This window comes from Lichenostomus cassidix, chromosome 7, assembly GCF_008360975.1.
Source record: "Lichenostomus cassidix isolate B80296 chromosome 7, HeHo_3.0, whole genome shotgun sequence".
NCBI classification, from domain to species: domain Eukaryota; kingdom Metazoa; phylum Chordata; class Aves; order Passeriformes; family Meliphagidae; genus Lichenostomus; species Lichenostomus cassidix.
Genome location: NC_139488.1, coordinates 18,772,652 through 18,787,937, shown reverse-complemented (window position 1 = coordinate 18,787,937; position 15,286 = coordinate 18,772,652). Strand labels below are relative to the sequence as shown.

Here is a 15,286-nt window from a genome sequence, read left to right as displayed (position 1 = left end):
ACTGCCAAGACCTACTAAGCCATGTCTCTAAGTATCACATCTACATGTTTTTGAAAGACATGGATGAAAGAACAAAAACAGAAGAGAATTAAAACAACATGAATGAAAATAATGAAAGAATGAAAGCAGAAAATACTGTCCCTGGTAATTGGATAATCCTAGAACAGGCTTATTAAAATCAATTAAAAAATTCACACAGGCTAATTAAAAAACAATACTTCTTAGTATGCTATTCAAGAAAAAACATGCACTGTTTTCAGTTTCAGAAAATTCTATTTCAATAGCATTGTAATTTTGTATTTTACTGATATTATTACTTACTGCAGCCCATTTCATCAAAATGGTCTCCACAGTCATCATAATTGTCACAGACATAATGTAGGGGAATGCAATTTCCATTACTGCATTTGAACTCTTCAGCTTTACAAGGTCTTGGTGTCGGCTCTCTACCTACAATCAGGAAGAGAAACATTACTCTGTCACAGTTTAAACTACAAAGTAACACCACTCAGCACTATTCCATATTTCTAATGGGGAAGCTGCTGCCATCTGGTAAACAATAAAAGCATTTTGGAAGTCTGTCGTAAAGTTGAAATGATAACCAGGATCTAACATCCTGACTTCTAGTCACATCTCCATGAACTCAAAGAAAATTGCTATTTTATAAAAAATACAGGAGAAAAATTCTTCCTGTTAATAGCTGATTGCACTTTCTTTTTAATAGAGCAAACTTATTAACATCCTTTAATTATATACTTCATACATCTACTGCAGACTTCAAGAAAATTATGGAGATATTAGTAAACTATTAACTTTTAGAATATTGTACAATAAAGCCAACAAATAGTATCATTAAGCAACCAAAAATAAGATTAAACTAGAAAATGTTCAACATAGTCACTGAGAACTATATAAGATATCTGAGGGTGAAAACCTATCAAATATTAACAGAGCAGAATTCTGCAGGGCCTAAATATCAAGACTGTTAATATGTGCATAACAGTGCCACAGCTTCAGAAAGTATCCATTTCTTTATTTTAGAAGTCCCAGCAGGCCATCCCATCCTAATTTGATGATACAGCCAAACTCCTTCTTCTTCCTCCTTTTAAATGGAGTTCATAACAAGATGAAAAAAATGTAGCTGGTGCTCATAATAAAATAATTTTTTTTTTAAATCATGCTCTTTACTTTTCAGACAAATGTTTGCTGAATTTTGCCACTTGTAGAGAGAGCTATAAATACATAGTACCAATAACCATAGCTCAAATTATTTCACACTGAGCTCTTGTTTTCATAATTTATGGTAAAGTTTGACGTCTCTTTGTTATTATTAAATATTAAGCACATCACAATTACTGAATTTGATGCTCAATTTTGTGTAAACATACAGTGCTCCTCTTTCTCATCACTTCCATCTCCACAGTCATCCTCCTGGTTGCACAGCTCATGACTGTATATACAGCGATTGTTTTCACATCGGAAACGGAATGGAGATTCACAAGCAATGTCCACTGAAAGCACAGAAGTCAAGTCAGTCACACTTTGATACTTCAGGCCATTGGGTCACAAATTACTCTTACCACTTTTATCTTGCAACATTTATATGTTTTGTGTATTTCAAAATATATTTGTATATTTCATATTTTGGGGAGGCATTCAGACACAAAAAATATTTTCTGCACATTTTGGTGATTGTATGTTAGGACATTACACATTTCTTCATCAGAAGACAGTACCTTATCTTTAGCCAAAGGCAAATTCTCTAACTACATATAACACTGAGGTTTCTAGGTTTGTTTATGAAGTAAATTGACTGGAAATTGAACATGTTATTTAAGTGCATAAGTGACAAAACCAGTTTAAGTAGCACCTCCAATATCTAATTATTAGAGCTAAAGTGAGCAATTTTCAACCATATTTATACAAAGATGTCCTGACAACACTAATAGCTTTGAAAGTTCAGCACCTTTGACAATATACACTATCTAAATTAATGTTTAATTTCAAATTGATATTCCTATTTTAGATAACCAACTTGAACATGTGAAATAATGTCCTTATCTCTTTGATATGCTTCTCACTACTTTTAGAACCACATATACAAACATTTTCAAAGCAGAGAGAAACACTGTCAGAGAATGAACTTGCACATAAAGCAAAATTTAGCACTCATCCCGAATAATTAAAATTTACTTTCTAATTGATCTGTATATTGTATGTAGAGATTAAGTATATTGTTCATTTTAATATAATTACTCTCTCTTACAGCAAAGGTGAAGTTCTTCATCAGAGTCATCTCCACAGTCATTATCACCATCACATTTCCAGTATGGCTGAATACAGACATGGTTTTTGCATTCAAACAGCATGGGTGGGCAGTATGTACCGTTAGGATACCGTGTTGCTGATGAAAAAAAAATTATTACATTTTCATTTACAATAAATATTTTATGTTTTCATGAAAAATATTCAGTCCAACCCCGCATTAGTTTTTAAAAACACTTCTCTTCATAATAGGAGATATTATATGAGGTGCTTTCGATAATAAACAAATTAATTTAACAAATGCTACTTGAATTTGTTTCTGACAACTCTAGTTCAATAACGAAGATAATTAACATCACTGGCACCAAATGTGAATGATTGAAGAAGCACATAAGATACCTATTTCCAAAAGGACTCATGTTGATACAGCAAAAAACCCTCACTCATATTCTGTAAAAGCTGTGAAAGAAACTGAACTAAATCAAAGAAAAACCAAAATTATTATTCTACCAACCTATATAAATAAACCACACTCTTGCCCTTTCAATGGCTTCTCATACACTTTCTCCTCCATTTAAGAGCAGTCAAATGTTGTATAACTCAGGTTCTGAAACACAACTGCTGTGATGTACATTCCAGGATGTAGTTACCATCAGAAAAATAAAGTACCGTGTGGATGCTCTTTCTTACTTAAGCACAGGTGTTAAAATTAAGGACATGGAAAGAAGTAGAGAACTGCCCTGATACCAACATGAAGAGAAAGGAATTGTCCCAAGTACTGAAGCCTAAAATCATGGGAACATATAAGTCAGAACCAACACACAAATATAACACAAACAGCTGATGTCAGTCAATGCAGATAGAGCACAGGGGAAATATTTTCATTCCAACTGGGAACAATACTTTCTGGGTAAACAGCTGCAGCTGTAGCCCCAGGTAAGCTACAGATTTTTTTTCACAGTAGATCAATATACCAAAGGAAAACAGAAATGGAGAAGCATTTTATTTCCATGGCTCCACTGATACTTTAGGAAACTTAACACAACTTTGGTAATTACAAAAAACCAATCTCAGTACAAAACCTTGTTAGAATTTCGCATAACTGAAACAATTTGGATCTTGTAGTCAAGATAGTAAAAATTTTTAATTTGATCACATGTGTATCTTCTCCTGGATCCTTGGTAAACACATTTATTTCCTACCATTAAGAATGTGTTTACAATCACTGTAAGAGGTGGCAAAACATTATTATATTAAAAAGCGGATTCAAAATATTATGCTTATCCTGAATTTTTACTGACATCATTGAGTGTTACAGAATTCTATACCTCTAAGGAATAACCTCACTTAAAAATAGAGGAAAGTGCAAATCTTCCCAAAAGTGAGTGCAATGAGCACCAATTGCAAAGGTTGAAACTCACGACAAGTTGCTTCATCAGAGAAGTCAAGGCAGTCTGCATTTCCATCACATCTGAAGCGCTCTGCAACACAGTGTCCACTATCACACTGGAAATAACCAGGGTGGCAGGTCCTCAGCTCTGAAAAGATTCAGAAGTAACTGTTGAAATATCTTCTTGTTCAAAAACAGATAAACTATTTACTTTTTGAGAACAATTTTCTAAAAAATGCTGGAAAATCCCATACTATTAAAACTGTGGTATTCTCTACTTTTGGTGGAGTGACTAAAGTGACATAGTGAACATTACTTCTTTAAAGATGCTTCCCATAAAAGACAATTTTGCAGAATAATTTATCACATTAGAAACAATAGTGTGAACATGTAAGAGGTGGCATCCAGATAATACACACCACAATCACGTTCATCTGAATTGTCTTCACAGTCGTCATCATGGTCACAGATCCACCGGGAAGGAATGCAGCGCAGATTGTCACAACGGTATTCACTTTCTGTGCACTCACGAGGACCTTCATTTAAAATGAATGTACAAATATGAAAAGTTCCCCAGATACAGAGTTAAATATCCACACCTGTCTCATTGAACCAGATAAAAGTAATGTGGGAAGATAATGAGGTAAAGTGCTTGAAATTAAATGATGTTAGAACATCATTCCCCCCCAAGAACTCTTCAAATATGGTGACATTTTATGTTCCTCCTGACACAGAAAAAAGGAAAATCATTGCAGACTTTGTTTCAACACAGAATTATACAGAAGCTTTAAATTCAAATTAGGAAAAAAAGATCCACTATTATTGTTTAAGAAACTATATAATACTATATTTGCACACAGGACAAAATTCAAATGTCACTTCTTAGTGGAAAACAGGAATTTTTGTTATTGTGACGATTAGATTGATCAGTGGTTTTATGTAACCAAAATGCATCCTTGTGATATCAGAGTGGTATTTCAGCAAATAAAGACAGACTACTGTATAAAACAAAGAATGGTTGCATTTAAGAGCTGTCTGCCTTGTTCTCATAAGAAACAGAAGGATATTTAAGTCAAAGTGGGACTATATCATTACAGACAAAACAAGAACTCACTGCAGTTATGCTCATCAGAGTTATCTCCACAGTCATCAACTCCATCACACTTCCAGCGCAGTGGGATACATCGATGATTGTCACAACGGAAATCTCCATAAGGATTGCAAGTCATCTCCTCTGCAAATGTAGACAGTTTGCCAACAAAACAGCACACGTTAGCATAGTCTTTGCCCGGGTACATTATTATTGAAGGCTTTCAGAAAATCTGGGTGTTTCCAAACTGGAGAAGTATTTTAGGTACAGAGCTATGTTGAAACGACCTTCTCCAAACTTACCACAGCCTTGCTCATCACTGTTGTCTCTACAGTCATCATGCCCATTGCACACTGCCCACAACGGTATGCAACGGTAGTTGGTTCTGCAGCTGAATTGTGTGTGATTGTCACACCGATACGCAGGTCCCACTGAAAGAGGCAGTTGTCAAAATTAGTTGTGTTACTTAGCTCTTAACTGTCCTCCTTGCTATTCTGCCTCTCCTAAACTTTTATAACTTACGGTCAATTATTTTGACTACAAAGAGCTATCTGCTAACTTCAGTGTTGTAAAACAGAAAGCATTAATTGTATCTGATTTTACTATCTTTTCCAATCCATGCAGCTTGTATTCTGCATATGCTACAAACCCATCACAGGTTCAAGACACACTCATTGTGTTTTTCCCTAAACTATTTAGAGCTGGTAACATTGGCAATAGCCCCAAACCTGGTAGCCAGAGGAGGCAGCTTGTCCTCAGATGGCAAAACTTGGTCACTTGTTCTTCAAGATGCCCAGTGATTCAGAGACACACGCTAGAGCATATAAGAAAATCCTAGCATCAAGAAAGTCAGAGTGACATGCTGCCAGTTTCTGAAAATCTGGCCAGCATAAATAAGCTTTCTCCCCTTCAAGAATAATTAAGCAGTAAATTATCACATAGTCTCTATGTTTTCTAACACTCTTTACTACACGAATGCAATTAGTTTGCAGAAAATATTCCTTTCCAAAAAGCTTTCAATCTTGGTAAAATTAAGTAATGCAGTTCACTCTGCTTTTGGTGCACTCTGATGTAAGCATCTTATTACAGCTGTGTGCTTACTGCATTCGTGGAATGGCTCATCAGAGTTATCGCCACAATCATCATCCACATCACACTTCCAGGACTGTGGGATGCAGCGGCCATTGTCACATTTAAATTGGCCTGGGGGACAGGTTCTACTGGCACAGTGAATGCTATCTTCATCCGAGTTGTCACCACAGTCATCCTCTCTATCACACTGCCAGGCTTCTGGGATACAGCGTTTATTGGCACACTGCCACTGATGAGTTTCACACTGATGATTAGCTGAAAGAATACAAATTAGCTGTTAGGATACTGAAACTTACAGAAATGGTCAGCTGCTCTTCTATCAATTGAGCCCTTATGTTTACACCAACAGTTAAAAACAAAGCCAGAAAAATTTTAAAATATCATATATACTTGCCCAGTTAAAACAGTTAAGGTACACATTTCTAATATCACATGTCACATTTTCCCCAGGCATCTTCAGACAAGCTCACTAACACTCAACATTTTTCTAGGAGCAAGACATATACTATCTTCTCCTAAAGCAGAGGGATGCAACCCCAGAATTCTACAAGATTGAGGCAGGGTATCCCAGTCACTTCACAGAGGAGCTAAAATGGCATTTTGGCTCTGGCCGTGCTATCAACTTAGATGTGTACTGCCTCATGAGCCTGTTTCTCTATGGATGAACACGACAGAAAACATAGCAGAAGACCACGCTAATATCAGCTGCACAACCTACAAATGTATACAGTCTATTCCCAAAGGGCAAAGCACTGAAAGCTGATGTCAACATAGCTGGCAAACTGGGGTAGCTCTGAAAACAGGAGTCAACACTTATCTCTTCTTCCAGACTTCTGTGTCTCACCATACTGCACTCTACTACTTTCTTTTAGATACACTGCCAAACTGTTAGAGACAGCAGTGTATTATAATTTCCATACATGTTTTAGGCCAAAGGATTTTGTTCCCATGCATGAGATAATGAGCAAAAGGAATTACACAGACCTAAACTGATTTTTATTGTACCCACTATGTTAAAATCAGTGCATTACACAGCTGCAATATTTCTACTTTTTAAATTCCCTGTGGCACACTTAAGAGCTTAGCTATTTGAAACTCAGTTAAAATTGACATTTCATTTAATTCTGTCATTGTTGGAAACACTTTGGAATGGAAGGCAATGAAACTATCAGTTATACAGCCACACTGCTTTCCCCTTTGCTTTATATTACTAATCTTGCAACTGCCAGAACTATATTATTTACAAAAAGAGAACCGAGGATGTGCTTTTTTAAATTACATGTAAGTATGTAGAATAGGATAGGTTTTTAAGGAGATAACATTATTCCACAAGCATAATTCCGCTACATTTCTATAAGACTGCTATCACATACAGCTCTCCAAAACAAATCTTGCCACATGAACTGGATTTTGTGCAATGCAGAGGGTGTAATAATTTTGTCCCAACACGCCAAGTAGCATAGGCTGAAAATTAGCACACCTGTTAGGCTGACCTGGGCATTAGGAAGCTCCGGGAATCACCATGGCTTTACAAAACAAAGTGAATCCTGTTTCTAATATAATATAATTTTATACCTCAGATGGTAATTTACCTCAGTGCAAATCTGTCTCAAAGGTATAAAAACTATTCATGTTTTGATATAGTACATTTTTGCTTTCCTTTACCCTGCTTGCTCTGAGGTGAATTGCTCTAGCAGGTGCAAGAATAGAAAAGACTGCATCTGTCTATCTCACCTTTTCATCTTTGAAAAAGGGGTAGTGATATTTTTATGCTGATTACATCTTTTATACTGGTAAAACACTTTAATGTATTTATTTGTTGCAACATACCACAAAGTACAGGATCTTCATCAGATCTGTCATGGCAATCCGGCTGGGTATTGCACAAGAAATGTGAACTTGTGCAGTTCCCATCATTGCACTGGAACTGCCCAACAGGACAGTACCTGTGTGGACAGGTTGGGGGCTCATCAGAGCCATCTCGACAGTCCCTCTGTCCATCACATTTCCACCAGATGGGAATACACCTACAAAGAGAAAACAGTGTCTTCTTTGTTAAGGTTATGTCTTTACAGACATACAACCATCCTTCTACAGCACAAAAACCAGTCTTGTCTCAGTGTTATTTCTTGAAACATCCAAAACATCTTGAATTTTATGTCTTCTATTTCATATGTCAAATGCTAACAAAATATGCTAGAATACTGTCACCAGAAATGTGATAAACAGATGATATTGCCAGACCTCTAGAAGGAAGTTCACAGAAAATAATAAAGATTTAATTTTTATGTTTATTTGTGGTAATCCTCTCTCATGTTTTTTAGAACAATCTCCAATTGGACTTTTAACGAGGTAACATTTCAATAATTCACCCAAACTTTAGCACAAGAATATCATAAGGGATTATCCTTATAACACTTTTTCAAAAGGCAACCCAATAAGCACACCTGCCTCAAAGGCTCCAGAGTGTGATACATCAGTACAAGAGTTCTTATATCACCATTCGTCTCCCTCCACTGCTGTCTCAGTAAAAGGGTTAGAAAAGTGCCCTCACATCAGCTAAATGGCTTTCCTGGGCCACTGGCAGACAGTACATATTTGCCAGAAACGGATACATTGTAAAAGATGTTTAAAAAAAAAAGAGAGAGAGAGAAAGTTCCAGGTTTGAGAACTCAACAGGAAATGGTTTCTGGAGGTACATTTCTAAGAACCCAAACTTTGCTACATTACCAATGCCATATAACAGAAAGAAAAGTAAAAAAGTACTACTTAAGTAGCCAGTCTAGAAGTACTTTTCCAAAATGGAAGCCTGTCTTTTCCTGGTTTTTCTCTTTGCAAGCACATCACAAGCTCACAGTGAGAGCAGAAGGAATCTCTAATTTCATGCCCTTTTGAACATACTAAACTGTAAAATATATCCTTAAAAACACATGGAAAAAGCAATGGTGAGCAGTGGACTTACCTCTCAGTGTCTGCACAGAGAAACTGAGTGCTAGAGCACATTGGAAGGCAGTGGGCTGTATTGCCGAACTGTATGACCATGAAGTTATCAGGACATTCACAGGAAAACCCCTGACCACCAGCTTTTATTAGGCAAAGGTGGGAACAACCACCATTATTGGTGCCACAAGGATTATTAACTGGGAAGAGAAGAATAAATATTACCATACTTTGTAAATCCCAGAACACATAGGTTTCAATCTACAATAGATTCCTTCTATACTGGTTCGAAACCTGAAATGTAAGAGGTTGAAAAACAAATCCTAGATAAGCAGGCATTTCAGGAGAGAAATATATGTGATTTCATATACATGAAATGTATGCTATTAAGCTGTGATGTTTTAGAAATTAATTTAAAATTATGCATTACTAGTCATTGCTGTTCAAAGAAAGGGCAATTTACAAATGTCAAGTAGATGCCTACATTTACTCTGTGCACTTTATTCCCCTCAGCAAAGGCAAAAGCTGAGCCTTTTACAACTAGTCCCCAGGTAAAAGCTGATCCCCTAAACAAAAATCTGATTCTGTTTTCTCACCATATGGTTGTCTGTATGGATGGTAAACATGGATGTCAAATGGTCTGTGCGTGGTGTTCACAAGAACAGTCCTTTGTGATCCGTCATATTTATTTCCTTTTTCAACTGTCCTTGTGTTCCAGTCAGTCCAATATATTGTGTCTTCAAAAATTGTTATTGCAAATGGATGAGGTAGAGTCCCATCGTATACTGTGTGACGATGATGTCCATCCAGGTCAGAGTACCTCCACAAAGAAAAATTTGTGCAAAACATTCACATAAATGCTAAAACTTCTTCCCATCTTTTCTCTTAACATATTACGTATGCTTATGGTACTTCATTATTGGTGAGCAGAAACATGCAATGTAGAATTGCAGCTTCTTTGTGCCCTAATGACAGATTACCACCCTTAGCTAATTCATTTTAGTATATGGAGGAAAGTAAAACAGGCTATTTCAGGGAAATAAATGGAATAGAGTAACATCCACTGAAATGTATAATCTTCCCACAGAAGCACATAAGCTAGACCAATGAAATTTTGCACATTTATTGTTTTACAACAAATTATTTTTGTCATAAAAGAGACTAGCTTGGCCTAGATGATTCAGACCACCTGTATCCCTAAATTTTGTATGTCTTTCTGATTTAGCGCTTCCTCTGATGAACTATGTTTAACAAGATTTTACACTTTTACTATCACCTTGCTATATAGGGAAATTATGAAATACAAGAGAGAAGAGAGAGAAACATACATATAATTAGTATACCTTTTTAAAAAGTCTTTTTTAACACTTCACCATAGAAAAATTTGCCATAAGAATTAATGTAGAAAAGAAGTAAATACAAATATAAATTTAAATTTGCATGCAAATATGAATACAAATATGAACACTAACATAAATACAAATTATTCTTTCAAAGTATTTTAGTGTCATGTATTTCAAAATCACTGAAATAGTCAGAATACTATTACTCATTTTTACTGCTATTTAGGTGGGAATTTTCTAGTATTAGATGCAATTAGTATATTTTTCTTGATTAACAAAAAAATCCCATTTGCTAACAGAACATTCCATATCATACCTATGGACATTCAGACACCTTCTAAAAGTTTGTACACAACTTATTAGCACATAACTAGTTTAGTTACAGCTCAACTCGCATCCACAAGCAGAAACAAGACAACCAAAAAAAAAGAGATTTTATTGTCAATTTTGCTTTGTTTCAGGTTGTATAACTAGATATGGAGAAGCTGCATATTTGAGTACAATGTGAAGCTTTTCACTGTAATTTTTGGACGATTTTCAGTGGAACCTAGAACGTGAATGTAGCAACTAGGTTGCTGTGTCATCTAATGATCCATATCATCTACTGCTCCAGTTTTTTTTACCCCAATTTTCTATAAAGTCAGTAGGCAGAAATACGTATCATTTTTACAGCACCTACAATTCTCCCACCACAATCTGACATGAGCAATTATTCAGTTGTTTTAATATTTTCTGTGCACATACTCAATGTAATTTAGATGGGCATCAGTCCAGTAGAGCTTGTCGTTGGTGTAATCTATGGTAAGTCCATTGGGCCACTCTAGCTTTGTAGAGATAATCACAGTCTTCTCCTTGCCATCCATGCCTGCTCGTCCAATATAGGCTCGATCTGCCCAGTCTGTCCAGTAAACGTGTCTGTTTAAATGAATACTTATAGTTAGGACTGTTGAAGTAAATATTAGAAGCCATGCCTCACATAATATTTCCTGCCAGAGAGCTAAAGCAGAGATTGAAAAGCAGAAAGCTAACTATTTCCTAGTTTAACTGCTACAGCAGACAATTGTGCAATCACAATTGCCTTCAACAGGTACCAAACCATACATACTTCTATCAACCATTTTAGCCTTGCAAGCAGAACTTTCTAGACCATAAGGAACCAAATTCCACTTTGAATGGTATCTGACAGCCATGCATATGTAACTAGAACAGGCAAGCTACCATTTTTCCTAAGCTGCAACTAAGTACTAACACCACGCAAATATAAATGCAAGCAGCCAAAAATCACTTCTGATTTTCAAAATAGCACAAGATTACTAGCAAAAGAAAGGAAAAGCACTCTTAAAATGTCATACCCATATTTTGGATGAACAACAATTGCTCTGGGATACTGAAAGCAGAAAGTATTGTTGGCATCCACACACCGATCCACCAGTTTTTTTCGGAATCTTCCATCAAGTTCAGAGACATAGAGACAATCTCTGTAGCCATCCACCCAGTATAATTTTCTGAAATATTTCAGAGTTGATTTATTTAATAGAATTTTTTTCTCTTATTTTGCTTCACAGCATCTCTAAATTTTTTTCTCCTAGAAGCAATGTATTCACTGTAAAGGAACACATACTTCATTGACATCTCTTCTACACCATGCTCTAGGCTGCCCTTTTCACTCCTGTTGTTCCTGTAACCATAATCAGTGATGCAAAATTCACTTGCAGGTGCCCCAGCTGAGTAATATGCCACTTGCCTACAAATTCCTAAACCTCTCTTCCCTTCCTGTCCTACCAACAAAGGCCAGGAGCAGGAAAACAGACATGCAGTGCAATGGACTGTGACCAGGGCTGTAAGATATTGCACAGAACCATCAATTGTTCAATGCTGCCACCTCTGCTCTCATCAAACAGGTAGAAAAGTCCTTTTCAAAAGGCTTTTTTAAATCATCCCTTCTGCTTGTATGATTTCTTTGCTTATATCTGTGTGTAATTCCCAAGCAGAGTAATAGAAGTGTCAGAAAATTCTAGGTGAAGTTTAAATTAGGGTGTCCAACTGTTTAGGACTTTTCTACCTGCATCCCAACTCCAACAACTGCTAGCAAACAACTGACTGATCAGAGAGCAAATCTGACATAACCTCAGTATACTACACATGAGAGCAACTAAAGAAAAGTGTTATGTATTAGATGCTGATAAACAATTTCAGAGCAGTTGAAACTGAAAGCAATCCAAACTATTTCAGTACTCATCAGGAATTTCATATGAAGTGGGGGAAAACCCCTAAGATAAACTCCTTCACATATCATTTCTTCAGTAGCCCAGAACGACAAAAAATGTATTTTCTTACCTGCCAACCCAGTCAACAGCGATACCTTCCCCGTTGGGCACATCATCACTTATCACTGCCTCCTTATGTGTTCCATTTAGGAACATTCGTTCAATGACATTCCTCCCCACATCAATCCAGTACAACCTCTTTTCCACCCTGTCAAAGTCCAGTGCCACCACATTTCTCAGTCCTTGCAAAATGAGAGAGTAAGACTGGCCATCTGCTGTGAGATTTCTCAGATAGTAACGGTTGCTAAAAATAAGGTATGGGGAGATATTACTATTTTGCCGGCAACTTTTTCCATCAGGCTCCCGGATATAGCCTGGGGCACACTTACAGATGTAGGAGCCAGCTGTGTTCTCACAAATCTGGCTACATACTGATGGAGTTTCATTGCACTCATCAATATCATCACAAGTCCGTTTATCAGACATAAGTTTGTATCCGGGGTGACAAGAACAGTAGAAACTTGTCTGTGTGTCTGTACAGTCATGATCACATCCACTGATTGAAGGGTCACTGCATTCATTTACACCTGGGGAAGAAAGGAGTTCTATTCAAGGAGCCAGCTAGCAGAGTAGTAGTGCAGTCACTTTCCAATGCACTGTCTCTCTCTCCCTGTCACCTCCTGAAAATGCTGAATGTAGATGGGGGCTGCGGTAATAAAGAACGAAAGAAAACAATCTAATCTAATGTAAAATTATTCTAGCATCTCTGAAATCTGTGACAAAACACCCTGAGTGCAAAGTATGGACTATGGCATACTTTGGAAACGCAAGGGTAATCCACATCAATGTATAAAATATATTTAGCTTGTATAATTAGCTCAATGTCACAGTCAGTTAAAACAGTACATAATGATTTAATTAAAACAAAAAAATTAAAAATATACATTTCTTATAATTTTAATTTCTGACAAATGGCCATGGAATAGATATGATTGCCATTAAGGAATTTTCTTAAGAGTAATTTTTTCAAAGACGCCTAAGCATTTTAAATTATATAGTGCAAATAAATCTATACATACCACATCCTTTTTCATCACTGTTATCTAAGCAATCATCCAACCGATTGCAGACTTTAACCCTCTCAATGCAGTTTCCATTGTCACATTTAAAATGATGGGGAGAGCATGTTGCTTCTGGTGTACTACAGAGATGTTCCAGCTCATCAGATTCATCACCACAGTCATTATCCCCGTCACAGATGTAGGCTTTGGAAATGCAGCGCCCATTCTGACAAGTAAACTGGTGCTGTTGACATGGTTCATAGACACATCCTCTTTCATCACTGCTGTCACCACAGTCATTCCGCCTATCACACCTGAAGAAGAATGAATGCTCCCTTCAAATATAAGAAGGCAATCACTGTCTCCAGGGGAGATGGATAGATACACTCTCTCAATTTCCAAAGAAGGTTGATATTTTTAGCTCCAATAGAAAAGACTTTCCTTTCAGAAACTGGGGTTGAATTACATAGCCTGATCCTGTGAGTCCTGCTAGTATTCCCTATGTGCATTACAGACTGGACAGAATCACCCCAGGAGAGGTTACTTGTAACAATAAGAAGGATGAAATGCTAATGGTGAGCAATGGGGATATTAACATAGAAAATTCTGGAGCATTTTCAAATCAAAGCTGATGCATGAACACAGAGTAGATAAACAGTTTCATTACAATATGCAGATCTACTTACAACTTAATGGTGTGAAAAAAAAGTTTGAATTAGCTCATTCACATTAAGCAGGTTTGAGAATTTCTACAGCTGCTTGGGTAGTTACAAACCTGTATGAGTTACGGATGCACAAGCCATTACTACAGGTAAACTCATTTGCTGTACAAGATCTTCGTGTGCAGTTCTGGTGTTCATCCAAAGCATCACTGCAGTCAGCATCACCATCACAGACCCATGACCGAGGAATGCACCTCCTGAGTGGGGGTCGATTGTTGGCACATGTGAACTCTGCCGCTGTGCAGCTGCGGTTTGCTGAAGGAAAAGCATGTTCACTAAACAAGTTATACTCTGTATGTGACACCCTCCTTCACCCCACACACAAACAGGCTGGATATCCACCCACAATCCACACCAGAGCCATGCCCTGCTGCACGTGCAGAGAGAGATACAACTGTACTTTCTCATGTACAAAACTGTGCATTACTCCTCGTGGAGGCTGACTGGGAGCCAAAGATTCCTTACGCAATGCTGACATGTGCAGAAATCTGCATCTTACTGGATTCTCAGTATAAGCTTTCCACATATTCAGACAGATTTTCTGGGAGCTGAACAGTCTCTATTCCCTATTTTCTTCAAGGTATTCTGTGCTCCAGGGAGCAAACAGAGGAAGCACCATTATAGCTAAAAAGGGCAAAGACTACAAGTATGACCTGCTGCTCTCAAAAAAATAAAGAAGCAGGACCAAGCTTGGTAAACGTCCTTCCCTTTGCTCACCCTCTGAACAGATATGCTGGTATTGTTCACTAGTTTTCAAAGATATTAAGCCAAAAACATGTGGTTATTAATATGCACATGATGCAGTGCATGATCACCAGGGAGTATCTCCACTGAAGCTGCTCTAGCTGCCCAGATCATACACACAACCCAGGTTAATTACAACTTCATTTAAGCTCAACAATTCAAAGAAGAGTAATTGCGAAATTAGAACAATGTTTTGTTGGGGTTTTTTGCCAGTGAAATATTCAATTTAAATTCAATATCATGAAAATGAAGGTACAGGGAGATTGTACCTCATGCTTAATGTGCACCTTACGGGGCAGAAAAATTGGCAGTGAGTGAGAGTTCAGGGGCTGCTTGTTTTCTAAAAAATACCCAAAGGACAAACAAAGCGCA

General features: G+C 37.1%; 1 protein-coding gene across 2 annotated transcripts in view; it reads right to left on the bottom strand.

The window, feature by feature from the left end:
• LRP2 (LDL receptor related protein 2) overlaps positions 1-15,286 on the bottom strand; it is a 115,015-nt gene that overhangs the window by 23,794 nt on the left and 75,935 nt on the right. For both annotated transcript variants that reach the window (XM_085066525.1, XM_085066526.1), the window contains exons 48-63: positions 14,224-14,425; positions 13,467-13,762; positions 12,458-12,974; positions 11,473-11,625; positions 10,865-11,035; positions 9,374-9,597; positions 8,800-8,977; positions 7,668-7,864; positions 5,847-6,092; positions 5,048-5,176; positions 4,770-4,889; positions 4,075-4,191; positions 3,687-3,803; positions 2,267-2,404; positions 1,389-1,511; positions 322-450 (exon numbers count right to left, since the gene is read on the bottom strand). In XM_085066525.1, coding sequence (XP_084922651.1) covers positions 322-450; positions 1,389-1,511; positions 2,267-2,404; positions 3,687-3,803; positions 4,075-4,191; positions 4,770-4,889; positions 5,048-5,176; positions 5,847-6,092; positions 7,668-7,864; positions 8,800-8,977; positions 9,374-9,597; positions 10,865-11,035; positions 11,473-11,625; positions 12,458-12,974; positions 13,467-13,762; positions 14,224-14,425 — 3,057 coding nt within the window. The remainder of the gene's footprint in view (positions 1-321; positions 451-1,388; positions 1,512-2,266; positions 2,405-3,686; positions 3,804-4,074; positions 4,192-4,769; positions 4,890-5,047; positions 5,177-5,846; positions 6,093-7,667; positions 7,865-8,799; positions 8,978-9,373; positions 9,598-10,864; positions 11,036-11,472; positions 11,626-12,457; positions 12,975-13,466; positions 13,763-14,223; positions 14,426-15,286) is intronic.